At 36.1% G+C, this 23,146-nt stretch overlaps 2 protein-coding genes and 1 long non-coding RNA gene across 24 annotated transcripts in view; 2 read left to right on the top strand and 1 right to left on the bottom strand.

Moving 5' to 3' along the window:
• Positions 1–22,311, bottom strand: part of A1CF (APOBEC1 complementation factor) — a 54,723-nt gene extending 32,412 nt beyond the window's left edge. For both annotated transcript variants that reach the window (XM_055561139.1, XM_055561140.1), the window contains exons 1-3: positions 21,497–22,311; positions 5,125–5,259; positions 3,192–3,322 (exon numbers count right to left, since the gene is read on the bottom strand). In XM_055561139.1, the coding sequence (XP_055417114.1) occupies positions 3,192–3,322; positions 5,125–5,259; positions 21,497–21,595 (365 nt within the window). In that variant the 5' untranslated portion in view covers positions 21,596–22,311. The remainder of the gene's footprint in view (positions 1–3,191; positions 3,323–5,124; positions 5,260–21,496) is intronic.
• The window catches only part of PRKG1 (protein kinase cGMP-dependent 1), a 1,681,227-nt gene that overhangs the window by 56,250 nt on the left and 1,601,831 nt on the right, over positions 1–23,146 (top strand). For 17 of the 21 annotated variants that reach the window (XM_055561124.1, XM_055561106.1, XM_055561118.1 and 14 more), the window contains one exon: positions 18,557–18,634. In XM_055561124.1, the coding sequence (XP_055417099.1) occupies positions 18,600–18,634 (35 nt within the window). In that variant the 5' untranslated portion in view covers positions 18,557–18,599. Of the gene's footprint in view, positions 1–652; positions 772–11,623; positions 11,702–18,556; positions 18,635–23,146 lie in introns of those variants that run through there. The other 4 variants (XM_055561119.1, XM_055561116.1, XM_055561115.1 and 1 more) reach the window with 2 other exon arrangements.
• On the top strand, positions 18,636–22,681 carry LOC129637135 (uncharacterized). The gene is made up of 2 exons (XR_008707345.1): positions 18,636–18,755; positions 22,362–22,681. It is a non-coding gene; the product is annotated as an uncharacterized LOC129637135 (long non-coding RNA).

Here is a 23,146-nt window from a genome sequence, read left to right as displayed (position 1 = left end):
TCCGTCTCTATTTGGTGAACATTGTCCTAGGAATGTGGTTTTTCAGGAGGGGTGAAAGGGTTGATAAAATGAACTTTTTTTTTTTTTTTAAAACCTTTTGCTTCAAGATATTATTTATTTAGAAAATATATTATTGATCATTAAGGAGCTGGTCTTATCAATTACCCCCAGTAGGGGGAGCTTGGAGTCTCCATATCCTGTTTTCAGAGCTGTGTGATTTGTCAGGCAAACCACTCCAGTATTCTTGCCTGGAAAATCCCATGAACAGAGGAGCCTGGTGGGCTGCAGTCCATGGGGTCACAAAGAGTCCAGCATGACTGAGCGACTTAACACTTTCACTTTTCCAAGAATTGCTTGGAGATGAAAAACTACGTCTCAAAAGCTGAGGGCATGACTTTAATGTCGCCAGAAGCCAGGCATTTAGAAGATACTCAGTGGATATTTGATGAGGAGGAGGCTGACATGACAATTGTGAGTCTTTTCCAGATAAGAACTTTATCTACCTCCTGAGAGATAGTGGCCTTTATCCTACTCATTAAAATTTAAAGTCACTCTGTGCCTTCACCTTGCTTCTGGCATCCAACCTGAACTTTGGAATTTTGGCCACCACTTTTCTCTTTCCAAATACTTTGTCATATTTCTCCTCTTCCTTCTCAGCCTCCTCCTGTCATCGCCATAACCATCAGCAGACATTTATAGAGCATCTGACGTCTCAGGCACTGAGTTCTACATGCATTCTCTCTCTTTTTTGTTCATTACGCCCTGCATGAGGTACAGAGACTTTTATTTCTATTTTAAAGATGAAGACATTGAAATTCACAGAGGAGAGTGTTATTTTTCAGTGGGTTGTGTTTAATGTTCATACCCTGTTTTCAAAAAGTATTGACAGGCTCCAGTGAGTAACAGTATGCTAAGAAGATCCAGCAAACTCTATTGATTTCCTATACAGCCAATTCTATACCCGTCTCAACTTAAAAACTCTTTTGGCAATAATCCTTACTGTCAAGATATGCAGATACTATGAGAGATCAAGGAATGGAGAATCCTCTAATTCCTGAGAACATATAACTAATATTAAAAGCTATACTAGGATATAGCTTTTTATAGCCCTTTCTGAAACAGTTTGGTATGTATTATTTCATATGATGGATGCCCAGAATAACTCTGTGTGATCATATGATAGTATAACAATGATGCTGAAAGAGGTCAAAGGATTTGTTCCAAGGAATCTGGACTAGACCTCAGATCTCCTGATTCTCATCCCCCAAAATTCTGCACATAGCAGAACTCTTTTGGATCCATGGAGGCATATGTTGGGAGAGCCTCCTTTATGTTTTTTCTAAGACTCTGTTCTAGAATCCAATCTTGAGATGGAATGGCTAGACTACTAGCAGTTGCCAAGTCCAGTCAATCTCATTGTGGCTAAGGGTTTTAAGAAAAATGATCCAGTAGTTGACTGACTTACAGAATTACAGGGATAATGTGGCACTTATTTTGGGCCTATAAGAAGTGAGAGAAAAATAATGGTGGGAAATCTGCTGTCTTTGTACTCATCAAATTTCAGATTCCATCACTTTTAAGGTGTGACTCTGTTACAGGAAGGAATGTCTTCCTTCCTTCCTGTGAAAAACAGCATCTCAGAATTAATGTTGCTAATATGTGACTTCTATCATTTATTGACCTGTTACTATGTTCTGAATACTGAGCTAAACATTTAAAAATCTTGATAACATCCCCATAATAAACCTATGAAATAGTATTATTATTCTTCCCACTTTGTAGATGAGGAAATTGAGGCTCAGAGAGGTCAAGTCACTTTTTGACACTCACCCGAAACCTGTCTGACCCCAAGCTATTCCTTTTTCACTTAGTACACTAATCTTTGCTTTTGATGACCCTGGGCTTCCTTAAGAAAGGGTTTATGGCACTTCCCTCTAGTTTACGTTTCGGAACTCAAACATTTTCATGAAGTTTAGTCCTATTGCCAATTTATTGATTGTATAGGGTCAGGTGTGTCCTGGAACCTTCTGCTAATTTCATGGCTTCAAATATTACCTTTATTTGGCTGACCCCCAATTCATACTCCAATCGTGACCATTCTCCTGACTCCGGTGTCACACGGTCATCGCCTCAGTATCTCCCCTGGGACATGCAATGTTCATCTCAGGTGTTGCCTGTCCCCAACATAGCACTTCATGTTTTCCTGCTATTCTCCCAGCCTGTTCCATCTCAATGACAGTAGCACATCCACAGAGACTTGAACCAAAATCCAATTTTCTTCTAAATCCAATACTTAGCCAGTCTTGTCTATTCAACCTGCAAAATATCTCCCACATCTGACTCTTTATCACCTACACCACTAACCAACCTCTTTGTCTAACCACCACCATTTCCTGCCTAGTTCTAGACACAGTGGCAGCCGTGGAACTGATTTTCCCTCTTTTAGTCCTTACCCTGGGCACTTAATAGCTGGAGGAATATTTTTTAAAAGTATGAGTCTAGTTAAACTCTTCTGTGATTTCCCCTTTTATTAGACTAAAATCCAGACTCTTAAAGATGAAATATGACTCTCCAACTAACTGTATTACCCTCAACTCTCCTCTCCTTACTCTGTTCTGAACATTGGCTTTTTTTCTGTTCTCTAAAACATCACGCTTACTGTCATTTTGAGACCTTTTTCACTTGTTGTTCTTTCTTTCTCTGCAATGATCTTCCTCTAGGTCTGACTCTCGTGGTGGATTCTTTTCATTCAATCTCAGATCAAATTTTGCTTCCCAGAAGAGTATTCTCTTAAATACATCAAGTTAGAACAGCGACCTCTTCACACAGCTTTATCCCATTTCCTGGTTTTGTTTTTTCACTCTTTTGAATACATCCAATTGCTTACTATGACTGGAGGAAAGTGTTCCTTGATACTTCTAATGGTTTGAACAGTGGCCAGCATGTATTTATGAAATGGATAAATGAATGAATTTTGTTTCTTTGAATAGTTTACAGAACTTAGTCTGGCACCTTATATAGTGTTGGCTAAATAAATGTTTCATTAAATTGATTTCCAAGGAAAAGAACTAACATATTTTTTTTTCCTGATTTTGGCTATCTTTTGCATATACTAAAATATAGATAAACTTGATAGAAGAATAGATAAAGGTACATTGATTCACTTTTAATCTAGAAGAGATAGATCTTACCTGATTTCATAATTATTAAGTTGCTTGATTGCATTCTTGGCTTCCTGTTTATTTGAGAATGTTACAAATGCATAGCCTCTATTGTTGCCATTAAAATCCATCATCATTCTCATTTCATAAATTTTACCAATCTACAAGTAATGAAAAGAGAGAATTCATATTTAAACACACATATACACAATGTTTTGTGAAATCTGCCTCTACCACATTTGGTATTTGCATCTCATATAAATGAATGGTTCACATGTTTTCATGCTGGCTTCAAATTTGTCTTCTGACTCATCGGCAAAGTTAAGATAATAAAGAAAACGTGTGCAAGTGGCATTTCGGCCTGAGTTGCCAGGATATATATTTTTTTGACAGAGCAAGTGACCTTTCATCACACAATTATCTGGGGATTTATACACCATTTTAGGGACCAGAAAACACATTTGTCATCAGAAGTACAATTTTTCGATAATTTGTCCTTATTCTCTATATTGACCTCTGAAGTCTCTATAGTTTTATCTTTACTTGGTTGTTCTCTACCCTTAGTGTTTAAAAACCAAAACTAGGAACACTCATTTGGAACACTGCAAAACTGACTTATTTGCTATCTTTCCCCCCACCATGATACAAAGGTGAACAGAGCAGGTGTATTTCAGAGGTTGGTCTGGGAAGCCCTGTTTTTGCCATCTGTAAGCAGAAGGCAAATGCTAGTGTTAATGCAACTGATCTGGGGCCAGACCTCCGTGGCCACAGGGTGCTCCCTCTGTCCCTCAGTGCAGCTCCTGTGTTGCCTCTATACTACTCTCTCCTGCTTCCCCAACTTTTCTTCATAATCCAGATACAGTAGCTCATTATTGCTGGCTGCTGTAAGAAGGATGGTTGACATAGATGTGAGGGATGCGTGTGAGAAGAGGCATTATTCAGCAAATGCTGTTTTTGCAATGGTGGCTTCCCCTCAGCTCAGCCTCACCCCATGCCACCCCATGCCACCCCATGCCACCCCAGGTATTCAGTGGTGGACACCTGTTTCTCCCGGGCTCATTAGAAAAAAATTCAAGCATGGTTCATCTCTGCATTTCAGGGGGCTTTGGCACTTATTTTCACGTTCAGTATATAAGATTCTTACAGGATGAAGTCCTCATAATTTGTGCGTGTGCCAATTGATGTTGTTTGTATAAAATTAAAAGTAGTTCTGAAACAGGCTGAATTACACACATACAAACACATAGATGATTTTGGCATTAGGAAAAGAAATAGCCAAACTCTCATTTTCACTAAATTTTCTAGGAATGTGATTGTTTTAAACACCTACTTGGTAAATTATCAAGAATGTCAATTTTGCTTTTTCGATTTAACTTTGGGTTCAGTAGCAAAATATAATTTAGAGTTAAAACTGAGGAAATTTATTCCTCAATTATGTAATAACTTTGAAAAACCATGTTATTAATCTTGCTCATCACATTCAAATTTTTAGAAGGAATTTTTTCTTTCTGGATCAATATATACAGGTACATGGTTGAGCCATGACAAACATACACATTTTTTTTAATGTGACAGTCTTACACTTTATAAAACCATAGTAACATTTCAAGTTGAAGCAATATCTTATTTTAGACAGGTTGTTATAGTGTTACTCTAGACTGACAGATATGTTGAGTTTGCAGTAAGATGGCTTTGCCAGTGGAGATGGGGGATTGAAATACAGATTTAAAAGTCATCAGCAATGGTAGTTTCAGCTGTGAGTAATAGAGCAGAGAGAATTCAAGGCATTGATAATTAGAGGCAAATCACTAATAGCTAGGAAGGTTTTAACTTTGTCCAGGATTGAGGAGTGGCAATTGGAAAAGAAACCGTCACTGACCAAGAAAAATGAGGCTGAAAGCAAGGTGAAGAGAATAGTATCTTTTTCATTAAAAGATTAAAAAAAAATCATCTTCAGACTCACTTTTTCACATAGTGGGATAAGCTCATCTTCAAAAAGGTCTCGGGGGAGTTTTCCAATAAAAATTTCACAGCCCCTTTCTGGGGGTGCAGCATCCCAGCCAGGTGGGGGACCACCATATTTTCTTTGTCCATTTTCCTGCAAATTCCATATGACGTATAGGAGGGAGGAAAAACCAATACAATCTTTAGTTTGAATTCCTCGAGCATTTTCAAAATCATTTCTTAATAAGGAAGATGCTTATTGACAAGTAATAGTAGACTGGTCAGATAAAAATTGAAGTCTCTTCAATGTGGATTTTAACACCATGTTCTTTGCTTCAGGGACTGGCTCCAGATAAGCACAGTGAAAACTTATAAAGTGCTGGACAAATATAAGGGGTCATTGTTATTTTTTGATTGCCATTCAAACTCACCAATGCCTCATCATCAAAGAATCCGACCCTAATTTGAGTCTAGGGTTCTGATTTAATGTTGAAGTCTATGAGGGTTCTGGACCTGGACTATTTGGCTCTGGGATCCACTAGCTGTGGGACTTTGGACAAATGTCTTGACTTCTCAGATCCTGAGTGTTTTTCATCCACAAAGTGGAGACATAATCAGCTTTTGATTAAAGGAGATAATGCATCAGATGTGCATGGCACAGGTCTTGGCATGTGATATATATTCAATAGTTACTAATCCTCTTCTTGCCTGCTTAGATTGAGGTGGTTTCATGAGCAAGGCAATGTGAACCCCTAATTAGAAACATCATGAAGGTTAGCATTGGAACTGGCTAATTTGGGGGGTCCCCAGTGAGGGACTTAAATCTGTCTTTGAAGTTGACAAGACTGGTGAGAGGTGTTCACTAATGTTGGATCTTTGTGGGGAACCAATGCTGTTCTCAGCCCAAATATAATTAGCTTCTATTTTTTCCTTTGTCATAAAAAGACCTTTGGTAAATTCAGTGTCCTTTTTTATTTTTAATTGGAATATAATTGCTTTACAAAGTTGTGTTAGTTTCTGCTATACAACAGTGTGAATCAGCTATATAATGTCCTTTTCAAGGAGGAGTAATACAGGGTTTTCTGCCAGTGCTGTCTTTATTTTTCTGAAAGTTAATGACCCAAAAATAACTTCAGGGGCCCCAAAGTGAAAGATAGGCCTAATCCGCCACTACTGAGCTGACAGTTCATTTGCTAGAGAGGGATAAATTTACTTTTCACTTAGGCATAGCCAGAGCTCTTTGTTGTTTTACTTGATTGTGATTTTTGGAAAAAGGAAAATGTAAGGAACCAAATGTCCATATTCATTACTAACTTCTACCATGATTACTTAAAACTTTTTTATACCATAAAATGATACATGATGTTGGAAGAAACATGGTAATGTATAAAGTAAAACAGAAAAATTTCTCAACGTGTCACCCTATTTGTAGAAGCAGTTGTTGAGTTTGTCTGCCTTTCCAAATACTTTTCTATGTATATTTCTAAAAGACACATTTTAGTTATTTAAGGACTTGTTTTACATGGTAGTTGTTTGTTAAAAATCAAAGTAAAGCAGTTTCTAGTTTCACTGTTAAATCTTTGTGAATACTAACTTGAGACTTTCTCAATTATTTTATAATTGATAATTCAAAAGCTTTTTGGATTACGGTATCTAAATAGTGTCTTTAATTGTAATCATGTTTAAAATTCCTAATAATTTAATCATGTTGCTTTAAATTAAAAAGATGTCATATGGGTGTTCTACCTTGCCTTGATTATTTTTTGCTTCAAACAAGTAGGTGCTTCTAATTTTACCAAACATGGAAATATTTGCCTCAAGAGTTCTTATATTTTTTTTCCTTCCCCTATATTCTTTTAGGATTATTCATTAAAAAAGCTTTCACTGAGAAATCTGAGAAATGAAATGTATTATACTTATAGGAAAAAACAAGAATTCAATGAGCTGTGTCTCAACCAAGAATTTCCTAAAAAATGAATTTGATATTTTTGGAGACATATTTAAGATTTTATTTATTTAACAAATGTTTATACAGTGCTTACTACATGCCAGTCTCTCTCCTAATTCTCAAATAGTATTATAGGTTATGAACTATGCCTATCCTGATTTTACAGAAGACATTTTACAGAAGCCCACAAAAGATTAAATAATTTGCCAAGATTCTGTGGTTGGGAAGTGGGGAAGTCAGAATTTAAAGCCAGGCAGTCTGGTGTCAGAGTCCATCAGCTTAATTTCTACTATATTTTGCTTTGTTATATGAAAACCTAGTCACTTTTAACAGATTCATACATTCAGTTCCTTATTTATGAAAAAAATTGTCATGCCATTAAATTGCAGACTCTCTGTTGCTTTTAAAATCATTCCAACTTCCAATCATTTTACTACACAAATTTTGGAAAGAACATATCTCACACCTACTTCTTACAGAGAGAAATATTTCTGTTGCCCATTCTATAGTCCACCTCCTAGGACTGACTGTTACCATTGAATTGATGCAGATCCCTCTGAGGCCATTTCTATTTATCATAAGTATCTGGAGATATACTTCCCAATGGATTATTGGCATAAATTTAATATAAACTTGGGAATATTTGTATCTTTGACCTAAGGAAACAAAGTTTCATTGCATAATAGTGAAGTGGCTATTCCAGAATTTCTCATTTGACAGGTTTTGATAGCTTGAAAATAAATAGGCAACCAGCAGATTGACCTTTAGAATTTCCTCCTCAAGTTTCTTGCTATTACTAAAAATGTCACCAAACTGTTTTGTGCATATCATATATTTAGAATTCATGTGATTATGAGCCAAAATGATTGATTAGGAGAGATTATTAATTCTGTTGTTTCTGTAACACCAAGAGTATTTTGGGGAATCACCAAGAATCTGACTGATGCAGAGATGCCATGAAGTTCAGACACTGGGGGAGATTTGTCCTGTGATCAACCCACTGGGCTCAGAATGCACCAGTTAGTGGGGGTCCAGGCCAGTTTAAGACAGGCTCTGGGCATTAGTCATGGGGTTAGAATAGCTGTCCACTACTTGGACAGTTGGAAGCTGAATTGCTGGTATTTTAGGCACCATGTTTATAGTTGAGGAGTTTAAAATAGATGAAGCACAATCAGAGCTGCTCCTCCCTCTCCTGGCTGATGTCCTTCTTATGGGGTGCATTCTTCCAGCAGCATACATGTATAAATAGTTAGAGATAAAAAATACAGGTTTTTGTTTTCTACAAGAGAATGTTCATTAAACTCTGGGATCTTTTATTTTTCCATTCAAAGATGTGAATGTCACATATAAATAGGTGAAAATCTTCAACTATATAAATTTCAAAATTAAAGACCTAATTCTAACTATAAATCCAGTGGTTTTAATTTAGATACTGAATACTGAGCTTACCCATAACTCAGTTATGTGTTAAGAGTATTTGGAAGTCCCTTCTGCCACAGATATTTTAAGCCCTTTCATGAAGGAACCACAGAGTCTTTAAGAAATTTCATATACCGTCTTCTTCACCTTGGTTAAAACCACCCAACCTTTAATACATGATTCTGAGCAATACATCTTAGCTTGAAGGGCAAGCAGACCGAGTTAATTTGGGCCACCTGGCATCTGATCTTTGCCTACATCTGAGAAATCTGGGCAAAACTACCTTTTTCCTGTAAGAGTTAAAAATGCCCAGATACTTGCTTTCCTAGTGTCCCTTGTAGCTGGGATAGTTCTAGTTACAATAAAGTTGAGTTGAGTTCTGGTGCAGAAACAGTCATGGTGCTAACATTAGCATTGACGATGGATATGTCTTATTACCATTCCAGATTTGTGCGTGGTTCTGGTTTCATTTCTAAGAGTTTACCCTTTTTGAAATTATTTTGTTTTAATATTATTATTTATTTTTTAAATTGAAACAATTGATTTCTGATGTTGTGTTATTAATAGTTTCAGGTGTATAGCAAAGTGATTCCATTATACGTGTGTATATATTTATATATATATTTTCATAAAAGCTTACATCTTTTTTACTCTTGAATCTAGTTCTCTAAATCCAAAATTTCTAGAAACCAATACCCTTTTAATAAACTGCTTTTCTGCTTAATCAGCCAGAGTTTACCTCTAACACTTGCCCATTAATAGTAACAGCAACTGAAAAAACAACAGCTAACCCTGAGTCAGGATCTCTGCAAATGCTTCCCATGTATTAATTAATTTAACCTTCTCAACAAACATATGAGGATATTATTATTACTTTCATTTTGTGGGTAAGAAATTCAAGGCACAGAAGGTGTCCAAAGACATACAAACAGTAAGTGACAAAGACAACATTTGACTCCTGAGTCCATACTTGTAGTTCTAGCGTTATTTTTCTTTTTAAAAAATATTAACCTAATATGCTCATTTTACAGAAGAGGAAGCTGAATCCAGAGATATTATGTGACTTCCATAAGGTTTCATTGGTTTAATTTATTGCAGAAAATATAGACTAAAAGTTCTCTGGTTCTCAATCTGGTGAATTTGGCATATGTACTGTTCAAAATTCGTGATGACCTTTCTTCTCAGGCTTAGCATCTCACAATTTTGCCTGTTGTGAGCCACACTCGCTTTCTTGTTCAGCCTCATCAAACATGGATACCAGATGGCTGGTTGTCTTGATAAATGAGCCCATTCATAAACTAGGAGGACATTAATTAATGAACCCTCATTCAGTGTATTTTCCTGAGTAGTAATTTCAACTCCTTTAACTGGTTCTTTGGAAATTTTATATTCCAAATCTGTAATCATCTTTGTGGTTCCCTTTGGTCCTTTGTTTTTTCTTGCCAAGAGGGAAGAAACTGTGTATGTTTCCTTACTAGACTGCTTTCAGATGTTCTCCAACCCATTTTCCAATTGACTGTGTTCGTATCGATTTCTATTTCCGTTCTCTTAAGTGCTGGACCATCTCCCTGAGTTTGGTGGCGTTTCTAGCCTTCACAAGCCAGTCACCAGCGTCATACCGAGAGCCACGGTTCTACGGCTACACTCCTGTGGTCTGTCCTCATGGTTGATGCCTACACCTGGAGAACAGCTCTATAGACTGTCTGTTGCAGTTCACACATTACTGCTGTGTTTTCCTAGTTGCTGATTTGTGAAATTGAATAGAGGTCTTTACTAGACCTTATCATTATTACCTTCCACCTGTAAAACACCTATACCTCAACATGTGATAGTTCAAGGCAAATCTTAGGGGCCTTAAATAAGAGGTACCAAAAGAATCTCCTTAGTTGTGATTTTACCTTTGAACTGCTAATGCTATTATTGTTGTGGAGGACAACAGACAGTGCTATAAGGAATGTTTATTTTGTTAATTCTGTCTGAAAGATAACAGTCTGTTTTGTGTATTGTTTGTTTACCCACACATTTTAAGATCAGTGACTTCAAATTGGTAAAATCTACTTTAGGCTGAGAATTTTTCCAAGGCAGAATTTATTTAACTTATATATGTTGGAACTTGGCATTACCCTTGTTAGGTATTTTATTTTTTTTTACAATTTTTGCAAAGCATACACAATATGAATGCCAGATATTTTTCTTAAAATAGAAAAATAACAATTGTAGTATAAAACTGAATAAGTGGGATGTTGGAATTTGTAGAAACATGGTACTATAGTTAGTAACAAACAGGCAAAGCCAGGTCATGACTATAATACATGAATATAATACATGAATTTAGTTTATTATCATACAGCCCAGAGTTTCTCAAAATATCATATGTGAGGTGATATTAGGTAGTTTATAGTCAATGTTTTATTTTAATAGTTATGTTTTATTTTAATAGTTATGCATTTATTTAACTGCACATTAGGAATGTCAGACTTTTCCCATTTACATAAGTTAGAAAAAGTCTACTTTTAAAAGTAAACAGTATTTCTGTTCAAATTTTTAAATAAATTTTTAAATGTTATTGTTGGTGGTATGCATTTATGGCAAAAATCACACAGATGCAAATAGATTTTGGCTTTTGAAAATTTATCTATTTGTTTCAGTCTTCAAAGGGCTCTCACATTTGATCTTTAAAAAATGTATGGTTTGTCCATTGAAACAACTGTTAGTAAATTATGAATCATGTTCTTGATGTATCGTTTTGGAAGAGTGACTGTTGAAATCTTATCACCTAGGAAGAGTTCTGATTTCAAGTTGTTAATTGTCTTATGAAGGCAGAATTAATTTGTTATCAAATGATGACTTTAATGATACCTTCTAATATTTCCCCTTTATTTTTAAGGTGTATGTGTGACAACCACCCTTTAGGATTTCAGTATCTCAGTAGTGGAAGTATTTAAAAGCAAACAGGTTTTTAAAAATAACTTGTGTTTTGTAAAGCTTCCTAGACATTTATGGCTAATTCGTGGGAATATGAAATTCAAGAATATCCTTATACAAATTTAGAAATCAAAGAATATATTTTTTGGAGTGTGTATGTGCGTGCATAAGAGAACAAGTGAAATGCCAGTTCACTTCTAAGACACTCTGTTTACATTTGCCCGAGGTTCACTGGTGTGGACTGCAAAGCATGTATAATCTTGAGACCAGGATTTACTGTGTTCGTGTTCGCTTCTGGCTCTGGGTACGTGTCTTGTCTCACTGCTCCAACCTGCAGGAACCTATAAATTATATCTAAGAAATAGCTAGATGAAAGCTTTGGTGATTCCCTTATCTGTTTGGGGCTTTTATCATTTTGGAATGTGTAATTTATTCAATAGGCCCATCCAACGTTTTATTATAGTTGCCCTTTTGCATTGACTGACTGATAGTAGCCGGAGATCTGGTTAAATGACATAAAGATACTCACATGCAGATTTGACCTGATGTAGATAAAAAGCATTTGTTTTGGGTTAATTGTTCTATCCTTTTCTAGTTCAACATATGCCAAGGAGAATTCCAAATGCACTTGTTCTTTGAGCATGTGAGAAATCTTATGCAGCAATTGTTCTCCTTACCACACTCAGAAGAATTTTTGACAAGCTAAGGGACTCAGCAAGGCACTAAATCTTTCCTCAGGAAATTCTTCATTTAAAAGGAAAAAGATTAATGAGGTGATTGCAGAGGTCTTGGGAGCGTGTTAGGATACTTGTGAAATGGAGTCTGACTTTTGCCATATTTAAACATGGAAACATATTCATAGAATGTGTTTTGAGTTAATTAATAGGATCCTTAAAGGAAATATAGGGATTTTTAAAATCCAATTGCATATTCATTTGACACTTTGTCCATTAATTATTCAATACTTAATGACTTTCTTTTCATTGATTCACTGTCTTAAACTTATGCAAAAAAGAAAGTATCATTCTCTTTCGTAGAGTATAATTTCCCACAAATGGAAGGTCATTATTTAAACAATACAAAAGAAGGAAACTGTGATTAAATTCTAGCCAGACATTGTTATCTACTAAAAACCGATCCCTAGTCCTGTTCTCTGTTTTAAAAGATTAGCAGGGGAAGGAGAGGTGTTTAAGATGTACCTCTAAAAACTTTCCTCATTGGAAAACTTAAAAGAGAATTGAAAGTGGAATAATTCTCTCATGATGAAATTCAAGTTTATTGAATGCTCTGTCAATGTATTGCTCCACATCACTTCAGCTCTCTGCCCTGCATCTCTGAAACAATGTTTAAAAAAAGGATCACAGCTACTGAAATCCCACCCAGCTTCATGACTGTATGCTTTTGTGCTCTCACTTTTTTCTCTTTAGCTTATGTTAGAGAGTTCTCTTTGCATGTCATAATAAGATTTTAGGTGAAGATTAAAAGCCACTTATTTTTTGTTGCTGACTGATATTAAACCAACAGGTAACAGTTTTAAAAGTCCTGAAGTTACCTGCAAACAAAGTCTAAACTTCAAAACTGCCATCAATGCTTCTGTGTGAGTCATGAAATTTACACCCTTTTTTAAGCCGACAAAACAGAAACCGTCATGTCCTTCTATTTTAAGGGAAAGCACTATAGTTCATATTTTGCACATATTTTGAACGTTATATGGAAGACCTCATATGTAACCCACTCCCTATTAGGCGAGTGGAGAAGATATTCATTGCTGTTTGAAAATAGCTCCTGAAATGCGTTTCTATTCCTTGGGATGCTGAAGTTCCCATCTCATGTCAGGTACATGCACTCTCTGCAAAAGGATTCACAGAGCTGCTCCTTCATCTGGAGTCTTCCACACCAGGCTATGGCATTGCTGGCCAGTAAAAGCAAAGCTTCTTACGAGCTTGAAAATGAAGTTAGCCTATGGGTGGCTGGAGTGATGACCTTAAGGAATCATGCCTGTGATGATCTAATGGTACCATCCTGTTCTCGTGTTTAGTGCCACCTATTTAAGGAATTAGCATTCATGCACTTGATGAATGACATAAGTCCTTGAATAATGGGGACTGAAGCAGGTGGTAAGAACAGGCAACAAAAGAAAAAGGAGGACCCAAGAGCTATATTTTGTCATGGAGTCAAACTTATTTCTGTCCCTAGGATTTTTGTGTGGTGGTTGGAAAAGAATGTCAATACCACAGAGTTTTTCCATCTGCTTCTCGCTGATCTAGTCTAGTTGAAGCCAGTTGTAAACTCTGGGATCCTGTTACTTATTTTTATGGCATTGTTTGTAGAAAAAATTGCCATTTCGAAAGTACCCAGGGAAAGTTACTAAAGCACATTATATCAAACCAAAGAGATAGGGGAGTTAATTTGAGGCACATAAGCAGAGAATGGCCTTCTAATCAGATTAATGTTGATCTAATGCCATCTTCTGTACCTTTTGGCTTGTAGATATTTACTTAGGAATTGAACAAGTTAGAAAATTAAAATATACAAGTTGCAGTGAAACTCCAAATAAGAGAACACACATGGAAAGGAAAGTTTGAGAAATGGGAATTAAAGTCTGTATTTTGTCCCTAGTTTGAGGAAATTGCTCCTAGGAGCAGACTGATGACTGATTGAAAAAGAAAGAGAAAGATGAAGCGCACTGATTTCTTATTTATCTGCTGTAATCTTACTGAAATTGAGGCACTCTGTGGCACCCCACTCCAGTGCTCTTGCCTGGAGAATCCCATGGATGGAGGAGTCTGGTGGGCTGCAGTCCATGGGGTCGCTCAGAGTCGGACATGACTCAGCAACTTCACTTTCCCTTTTCACTTTCATGCATTGGAGAAGGAAATGGCAACCCAGTCCGTGTTCTTGCCTGGAGAATCCCAGGGACGGGGGAGCCTGGTGGGCTGCCGTCTCTGGGGTCGCACAGAGTCGGGCACGACTGAAGTGACTTAGCAGCAGTCGCAGCAGCAGCATTTAACATTCTATGCTATTATTTTATGTCTTGCTTATTTTCTGTCTTCCTTTGAGTAATTTTCATGAAGTTAGGCACCATGTCTCTATTTGTGGAGTAAATAGATAAGTGAAGGAATGAGGGTTTAGGCTTGAATTGGTGGGTAGGACAAGGAGGGATGCTCCTACTTCCTTTAAGGAATCTTAAACCCTCATCTATGTTATAGGGCATTTTCTTTAAGAACTGTGAATTAGAGAGCGGACTTGTGCTTGCCAAGGGGGAGGGGGAGCAGGGGAGGATTGGATTGGGAGTTTTGGGTTAGCAGATGGAAACTATATATATATATATATATATATATATATATGCAGTGGATAAGCAAGGTCCTATAGTATAGCACAGGGAACTATATTCAATATCCTGTAGTAAACCATAATGGAAAAGTATATGAAAAAAGAATATATATAGGTACACACACACATATATATATAGATACACACACACACACACACACACACACACACACACACATATAACTGAATCACTTTGCTGTACATCAGAAATTAACAAGGCACTGTAAATCAACTGTACTTCAATATTTTAAAAACCTATGGATTAACTTATAGAGTACTAAATGAAGGATAAGAGTTGGGAGTCAGCAAACTTTTTCTGTAAAAGGCCAGATAGTTGATATTTTAGGATTTAAAAAAAAACAACCTTCTAAAATTGTGAGAACCACTCATGTCCTTAAATTACTGCAAAAACAGGCTGTGGCCACATTTGAGTCACGGATCAGTTTGCTGACCTCTGGCTTATGTCTGTACTCAACTGTATAACTCTAGACCTTGTTTTCCAACAGTGAAATGGAAGTGTTGGATTATATCAGTATTAAATATGCATACAGCAAACATATAAAGAATTAGAATCGCCTAGTGAACCCAAGCATCTATCATCCAGCTTCAATAATGAAGTTTTCTTCATGAAACTTTCCCAGGTTTTCTATTCCTAACTGAATGCTTATAGAAATACTTTCTACTTTATGAGATTTTTTTTTCCTCGAAATAAAAAATAATCCATATTTATTATAAAGAGTTTGGAAAATAAAGAAGAGCACAAGAAAGAAAAAGCTTTCCTTATCAGAGATTACCTTTTATTATCTTCTAATATTTGTGTGTGAATAATTTCTTAAAATATGATCTGTAAGCTGATACATACAGGTTTGCTTTCTTATTTTTAACTAAATTTTTAAATTTGGACATTTTCCCATGTCTTTCTTTGAAATTACAGTTTTATATGACCATATAATTTGGAAATATAAGGGCGACATATTTTATATGACCAGTAATATTTTATTGGACATTTATGATGATATGTCCAATATTTTTAAACATTTTAAATTCCACTATGATGAACATCCTTATGTCTAAATATTAGTCCTTATTCCTTAGATCAAAGACTGGTCAATTTTAAGGCTCTAAACAGAAATGTTGTATCCATTTAATGCAGCCTTATGTTGTCCTTTTAAATTCTAGATAAATTAATTTTCATTGCAATTACTTGATATGCATTTTAGGCCAGCTGCTATAATTTATACTTCTGTAATCTCAAGGACTAACACTAACACATTGTGTTTTATAATAAGGATTAGGGGGAAAAAGCAAAGAAAATTTTGTTAAAAACAACCACTGCATTAGACAAACAGTAGGACTGACATACCACATAAATATTAGTGTTGTAATAATTTTTAGAAAATAGATGATCTATAGGGTAATTGGACAAAGTATTAACACACACCATATTTTAAATCACTTAAAAATACTATATAACCATCGGGTCTTCTTTAAAATATATTCAGACTACTTACGAGTGATCTTTATTAACTATATATTTAGACTTCCCTGTAGCAGAACTGGTGTAAACTGACTCCACATTGGGTAGAAAGTTGTCTGAAAATATTCGTCTATGAAAATGTATTTTTCTAGTTTTAAGGAGAAAATTCTGGAAAAAAGGCTCATCAGATGTCACTGAGTTGATGACCCACACTAGTAATACATTCTGGAGGAAAGGATCATCGTAATGTTATTTTTTTTCCCCTGTGTGTCTCAAATATATGGTAGTTTTGGAAGATCTGGGAAGTACAGTTAAGAGTGGAAAAGTGAAAAAAAACTCCATATCTAATTCCATTGCCTAGAGACAGATTTCATTTACAGGTTAACATTGCAGCACACATCTGAAATCTCTCTATGTGGCATAATGAGACCAAGTTGAAAGTTTAGCTTGTCAACATTACACAATTTTTATAGCAATATTTATTGAACCTCTATTCATTAAAATTCTTTTATCATTTAAAGAAATTTGATAAAAATTTTAGTTATCAATTCTAAAGATATCCAATTATTATTTAAAAAGAATATCACAAGGCTTATTTTCAGATCCTCATGAGCACGTTTTATTGCATCAGTGTGGATATAAGAGACTGACTCATGTTATTAAGTAACCTGCAAAATTCTATTTTTGGCAGCTGTATTTGTCCTGCTAGTGATAAGAGTGCACAGATTAGTCACACTCTCTTTTTGGAATTCTTGTTTTGCAAGTATTCAGCATTCAATATCAGAGACTGCAAAGGTACAGCTGAAGCAAATCCTTCAAACCCTAACTTAGTGAATACTATAATATTTAAAAATATCATTATATAGGTACAACTCCCTGAATTGTATTAATATACTTATTAATGTCTGCGCTTTTGTACAGAGACTTTTTAAAAAGTACATCTGATGTTCTCTTATTTGATGATGATGCTAATGTTTTCTGTAATCCAGAGTAGGAAGACTGAAATACTGAGAAGGCTGAAGGATTTTCCCTAAACTGCAGAGTTTGAAGCTATATTTCAGTACATGCTGGTTTCTTTTTCCAATTCAACAAGTTTGCTGACCAATAACTAGATTGAGCATATGCTAGAATAACAAAACCTTGACTCAGAGTGGAGTAGGTCCTAGCCAATCTTCTGGGAAGTTAAGGCCGAGAGCTGTTAAGGGACTTGAGTTTGGGGTTAACATATACACACTAGTATATGTAAAATAGGTAAACAACCTATTATATAGCACAGGGAGCTATACTCAATATATTGTAGCAACCTACAAATATATATACTTACCTATATTTTTATATATAAATCTTAATCACTTTGCTGTATACCTGAAAGTAATGCAACATTGTAAAGCAACTATACTTCAATTTAAAAAAGGAACTAAAATGATTATTCTTGTGTGTGGTAGAGACTGGGTTAAATAACAGGTCTCTGATTTGAAGTCTTGGGTGACTTTCTACACTTTGCAGTCAAAATTAGAAAGGATTTTCTAAATCATTCAAAATGATTGAACTGGATCATGTGCATATTTACATCTTATTAGAGGCTTTCGATCTACATAGCAAAGGTTTCAGAACTTTAGGTTTCTACATCACTAGAAAATTTCTGATCCAGTAATCATTCTGCTAATAAATGATTACTTCAAGCGAATCATGTTACAAAGTTTAAGCTCAACAAAGTGCTTTTAGCATGCTCTGGCATACTGATCTCTCAAATAGCAAACTTAAAGATAACATTATAATAGCACTTAGTTCTGTAAATCTTGCTGGAAATTTTAGCCAATTGCAGTGGAATTATGGCCCATAAATCTTGGGGAAACTATCGAACTCCTTGAGCTTTGTTTTCCTTATCTGGAAATTGCAGATAATCATAGTAACTACTTCACAGTGTTGTGGTTAGGACTAAATGAATTAATAGGCATAAAGCATTTGGAATATAAGTGCCCAATAACTGTTCACTATTTTGTAATTGCTATTAACTTGAGATCTAAATCCTTATTATTAATATTTTCTGAATATAATTGATTATGTAAGACTAAAGTGATAGGCAAATAGGCCATATATTTTTAGGTGTATTTTATTTGAAAACATTTTATATAATAAGGGTAAAATAGCCCTATTATTTTTTCCTTTTTAATGAAAATGTTCTTAAATTATTAGGTTTATGAAAAGGTCTCCATTGCTATTTGAGCCTTTTAAAAAATGTATTGTTATTTGCAAGCTTTTTATATTGCTTTAATATGCTAAAATGTTGTATTCTGCGGAATTTTCTAAATGATTACTTAGTGACATTTTATGTTTCATTTGTAACAGGAGTTAAAGATGGAATGGAATTCTTCTGGCCTCTGATGTGGATATGAAACTTACTGGACCAGCAAGCAGGAAAAGGAGGTAGAGAGACACTGTTTAACAACTTCTCCTACCCCTCCCCATCTGTGAGTTTAGAAAAAATATTGAAGAGTTGAAGAGGAATTTTTGGAATTGATTCAAAGATCTCTGGAGCCCATTGCTGGTGTGTTGTGAATCCTAGTGCCCCCTAAGTGGGAGGAATTTTGAGGTGCTTCTCAGCTCACCTAGAGCAGAGGCGGGGAGTAAGGAAAAAGCTCATGGAGCTTGCTATGTACTCCCTGCAGTTGGGAATACCCAAGGATGGTAGGTCTAACTTACCCCTGGAGCATCTCATGGTGAGCAATAGGCTGGCCATTTGCTTTGATGTTGGTGAGAAGAACTGGTGAGAAGAACTGGTTGCTTCATCTCACCTGCACTTGCAGATTTTACTGGGTCAGAATGTGAGTTTCCAGGGGTCTAGAGTTTGGCCACATGTAGGAATTAGGGTTGAAGTTCCATCTCCTCCAAGAGGGATGCTAGGAGTGTTAAAAAGAGCTCTGTCGAAGGAGACTGGGTCTCAGGGAAGTAGCCTCTAGCTAGAGGGACCCCTGGCAGTGGAATTCAGGGTGTCCCTGGTAGGCTGCCGTCCATGGGGTCGCTAAGAGTCAGACACGACTGAGCGACTTCACTTTCACTTTTCACTTTCATGCATTGGAGAAGGAAATGGCAACCCACTCCAGTGTTCTTGCCTGGAGAATCCCAGGGACGGGGGAGCCTGGTGGGCTGTCATCTCTGGGGTCGCACAGAGTCGGACACGACTGAAGTGACTTTGCAGCAGCAGCAGCTGATGACTCTAGAGAGTACCCTAGGAGCTTTACACACCTGCCAGGCCCAGAGACCAATGCCAAAAGCAGGCAAGCGAAAACTTTCCTGCCCCTCTCCTTTACTTTCATCCCTTTCTTCTGTTTCTGTTGAGTCAGGAATTCTAGTTAGTAAACTGGTGTAGGGAACTATGCTTCTGAGAGCATAAAGAGAAAAAAAATAGAAATTGCCTTCTACCCTGATATGCGTGGGAAAGGGAAATAGCTTTCACTTTGAATGAAGTTAAGTTTTTATTCTACTGGACTAGACATATTCATTATTTAGCGGCTGATCTTTTATTAGCTGAAAGTTACCAGAAAAGTCATGAGACTTGCCCTGAATTTCATCTAGGGGAAATGAAAGAATCAGTGCCCAGAATAAAGTTAAATGGACAATTTATATTGTTTTAAGGTAATTTTCATAAACTTCTGCTTGTTGAGAGTAATCATATATTCACAGTTAAGACGTTGATATTAGAAATAGTGTCACACTAGAAATGTTTATATATATTTTCATCATTATATTTCAGATCATTAGAGGTTTGTTTCCACAAGGAGAATACCCTTATGTATGAATATTGACAAGGGTTTAAGTGCTTTTCACTATCTCTGTTCTTATATGAGTGTTTCAGATACAAAGAAGTTAAAAAGATGAACTGATTTAAAAATTATTGATTTATAACATTTATGAGACTGCTGTTTACAAAAGAAAAAGAACTTTTTTTTCAGCTAACCATACCTAAGCAAATGTAAAAAATTATTCTAAATATTTCTGGTTTATAGACTATAAATGCTATTGAATTTTTTCTGTGGCTTATGAAAACCCCATTATGTAGGAAAAGACTGCATAAAAAATTTCAGTCAGACATTAATTTTGAAGCACATTAAATTTGGAGATAAAGGCATTTAGATTATTAATGATCCTAAATAGACTTTTATTAAGTATTAAAAACTAATAATGCATTAGTATCCCCCTTGGCTTAAACTTTTAGGAGTCTTCTGTGACATAATACTTTCTGAGATCTTAAAAAAGACTAAATAAATACTCTTCATTAGGATGAAAAATTAAAAATAACTTTGAGCATTATCTCTAACAAAGTGTGCCATGACTCATAAGGTTATTACAAAGTGTGCTACATTTAGTTTTCAACTGATCTGACAAAGTAACTTGCAATAAAGGACACTACTATATATTTTATTGTTATCCACTTATGACTTTCATTTTCATAATAGCACAAAGTTTTGGTTAAGTCAGGGAAGTATGTAGGAAAAAGATAACAGCTGAGAATTAAAATATTAACACTTTGTTTTACTGTAAAAAGAGCAACATTAAAAAAGAGCAGCATTATTTCTTCAGATAAGATAATTTATATGTATAATACTAGTTTGCTTTTCAATGTATCATAAACTCTCTAACAGAGGTTATCATAAGGACAATAAAATGCAGATAATTCTGAACAACTAGTGACCATGAATAGTTAGTTTTAGGATATTTTTTCTCCTTTCTTTTACAAAAATGCTGGACATGGAGAGAAATTATTATATATCCTAAATGGCTTGAGTAGTTGTTTTGACAAAACATCCTGGAATAGCTATGCTGACCAAATGGTCAGTTCTTAGATCCTTCATCTACAAGTTGTCATACATCCATAGTCAGAAATCTCTCCGGAAATCAAAGCAAGTCTCTGGATAGTTTGTTTTCTGCTGATTTCTTAAAACACCAACTTGGTTCTACTTCACTGACTGCTCTCGGTGGTGAATTCCAGATGCCTTTTCTTATTCTAAATTGGCCTTTCAGAACTGTGATAGTCTTCATGACCGTGAACACTAGTTCAGCCTCCAAATGACAAGGCAAAATTGAGTTGATAACCCAGAGTAGAGAGAATATCACTTGTAAGGTCCCCTGCAAGACCGAAAGGATCCAACTTCCTCTGCCCCAGGAAAGGAATGTCCATCTTAAGAGTTACACAACTGACCAGTCACATTTTACATGCTAGGATCACCGATATTCCCACCACTCTGAGTTCAGTGGTGAACCTCAGCAGATGGCACGAGAAATTCCTACCTGGACCAAGCTATATCCTGTGCGCTGGACCAGTGCACGAAGAGCTGCTTCCTTCTGGGTTCCGCTCAATCCATCCCCGGATTTGTGATTTGATTCCATTGACAGTGATTATCAGCAAAAAATCAGGTTAATTAGGGTTGCTCACTGAAACCAAATTTAAGATAAATTAAGTAAATTGCTATTACCTAGTCCAAACGTGTCCCTTTCATGAAGGACATCTTCAGGAAACATTCTCTATAAATGAGTCACTAAGGATAGAGTAACTAACAGTCACCCACAAACCAGACCAGTTAAATGTCCTCGTTAAAAAAGAGGTTTTTAAAAATGTTCAATTTTAGTTTTGAAATTTAGAAGTAAAAATGGAATAATATCTTTTTTTACACTTAGATGACAGACCAGCATTTCTCAATCCAATTATCCCAGAATGTCACCAAATGCTCAAAAACAAATTCGTTCTTACCAATTAAAAGAATACGTAGAATGGTCCTTGCAAATGTGGGGAAAGAGCACTGTTACTAAATCAAATCAACTAGAATATGGTATGAGGAGCCTGAAAGTGTCAATTTCATTTATCTGTTCTGTTACCTAGGACATTTACCAACTTATCCTTCAAAGATAAATTTCTAGACCAGAGTGTGCTGGTCCCAGATATAGAAAAGCCATGCAAACTACTCTGTAATGAAAGTGTCACGTGGGGTTTAGCAGAACAAGGACAAGGGATCCTTTTGAGTGGTGCTGAAAGTGCCTACTGACACCTGGATCACATACGACATGGACCACTCAGGAAAGGGTGTGAGGCCTTTGTAAAATCTAAGAAATTACAAAAATTTGCATATGTCAATGTTGATCTATCTGGGCTTCCCAGGTGGCTCAGTGGTAAAGAACTTGCCTGCCAATGCAAGAGACACGGGTTCGATCTCTGGGTCGGGAAGATTCCTCGGAGAAGGACATGGCAGCCCACTCCAGTATTCCAGCCTGGGGAGTCCCACGGACAGAGGAGCTTGGTGGGCTACAGTCCATAGGATTGTGAAGATACGGACACGACTGAGCGACTGAGCACACATGCTGACCTATGTAGCTACCGATAGGAAACTTCAGCATTTCATTATCTATACTTTTTGGGAACATTATTTGAGCCCCATTCCCAATTTGATGGTTGCTCAAATCTACAGATTCCCAGAGCAAGGACACATCCATGGCCAAGGTCCCAGTTCACAGTGGTGAGAGGCCCTGGAGGTTTTCATGTTCAGAGAGGAATGAACGGGAGTGACTCAGTGAAGCTTCTGTGCTGGATTTTCACTCTGCCTGATGTACTCTGCCAACCAGGACAGAGGAAGCTTGTTTCACACTGATTTGAATCACATGCAAATACTATGCATTTCACTATATGGCCCTCTAAAAACTTCTCTGTCCTGGGCACTGGGGTTTCCTGTACTACTTTGGTTTTCATTTAAAAATTCAGAGTAAGCGTACCATTAACAATACAGGAAATGGGTAAAAAATTAGGTGACATAAGTGAAGCTGAGATAATCATTTGAGTAAAATGCAGCTTCAAAGTATTCTATTACTAAAAGTAATAAAATAAAAATGTTCCCAAATTAATAAACAAAAATATGTAATATTTTTCATATAATTTGGAAAACTCAATCA

This window comes from Bubalus kerabau, chromosome 22 (genome assembly GCF_029407905.1).
Source record: "Bubalus kerabau isolate K-KA32 ecotype Philippines breed swamp buffalo chromosome 22, PCC_UOA_SB_1v2, whole genome shotgun sequence".
Taxonomy (NCBI): Eukaryota; Metazoa; Chordata; class Mammalia; order Artiodactyla; family Bovidae; genus Bubalus; species Bubalus kerabau.
Note: the sequence above shows the minus strand (reverse complement) of the source record. Positions and strands in the feature narration are given on the sequence as shown.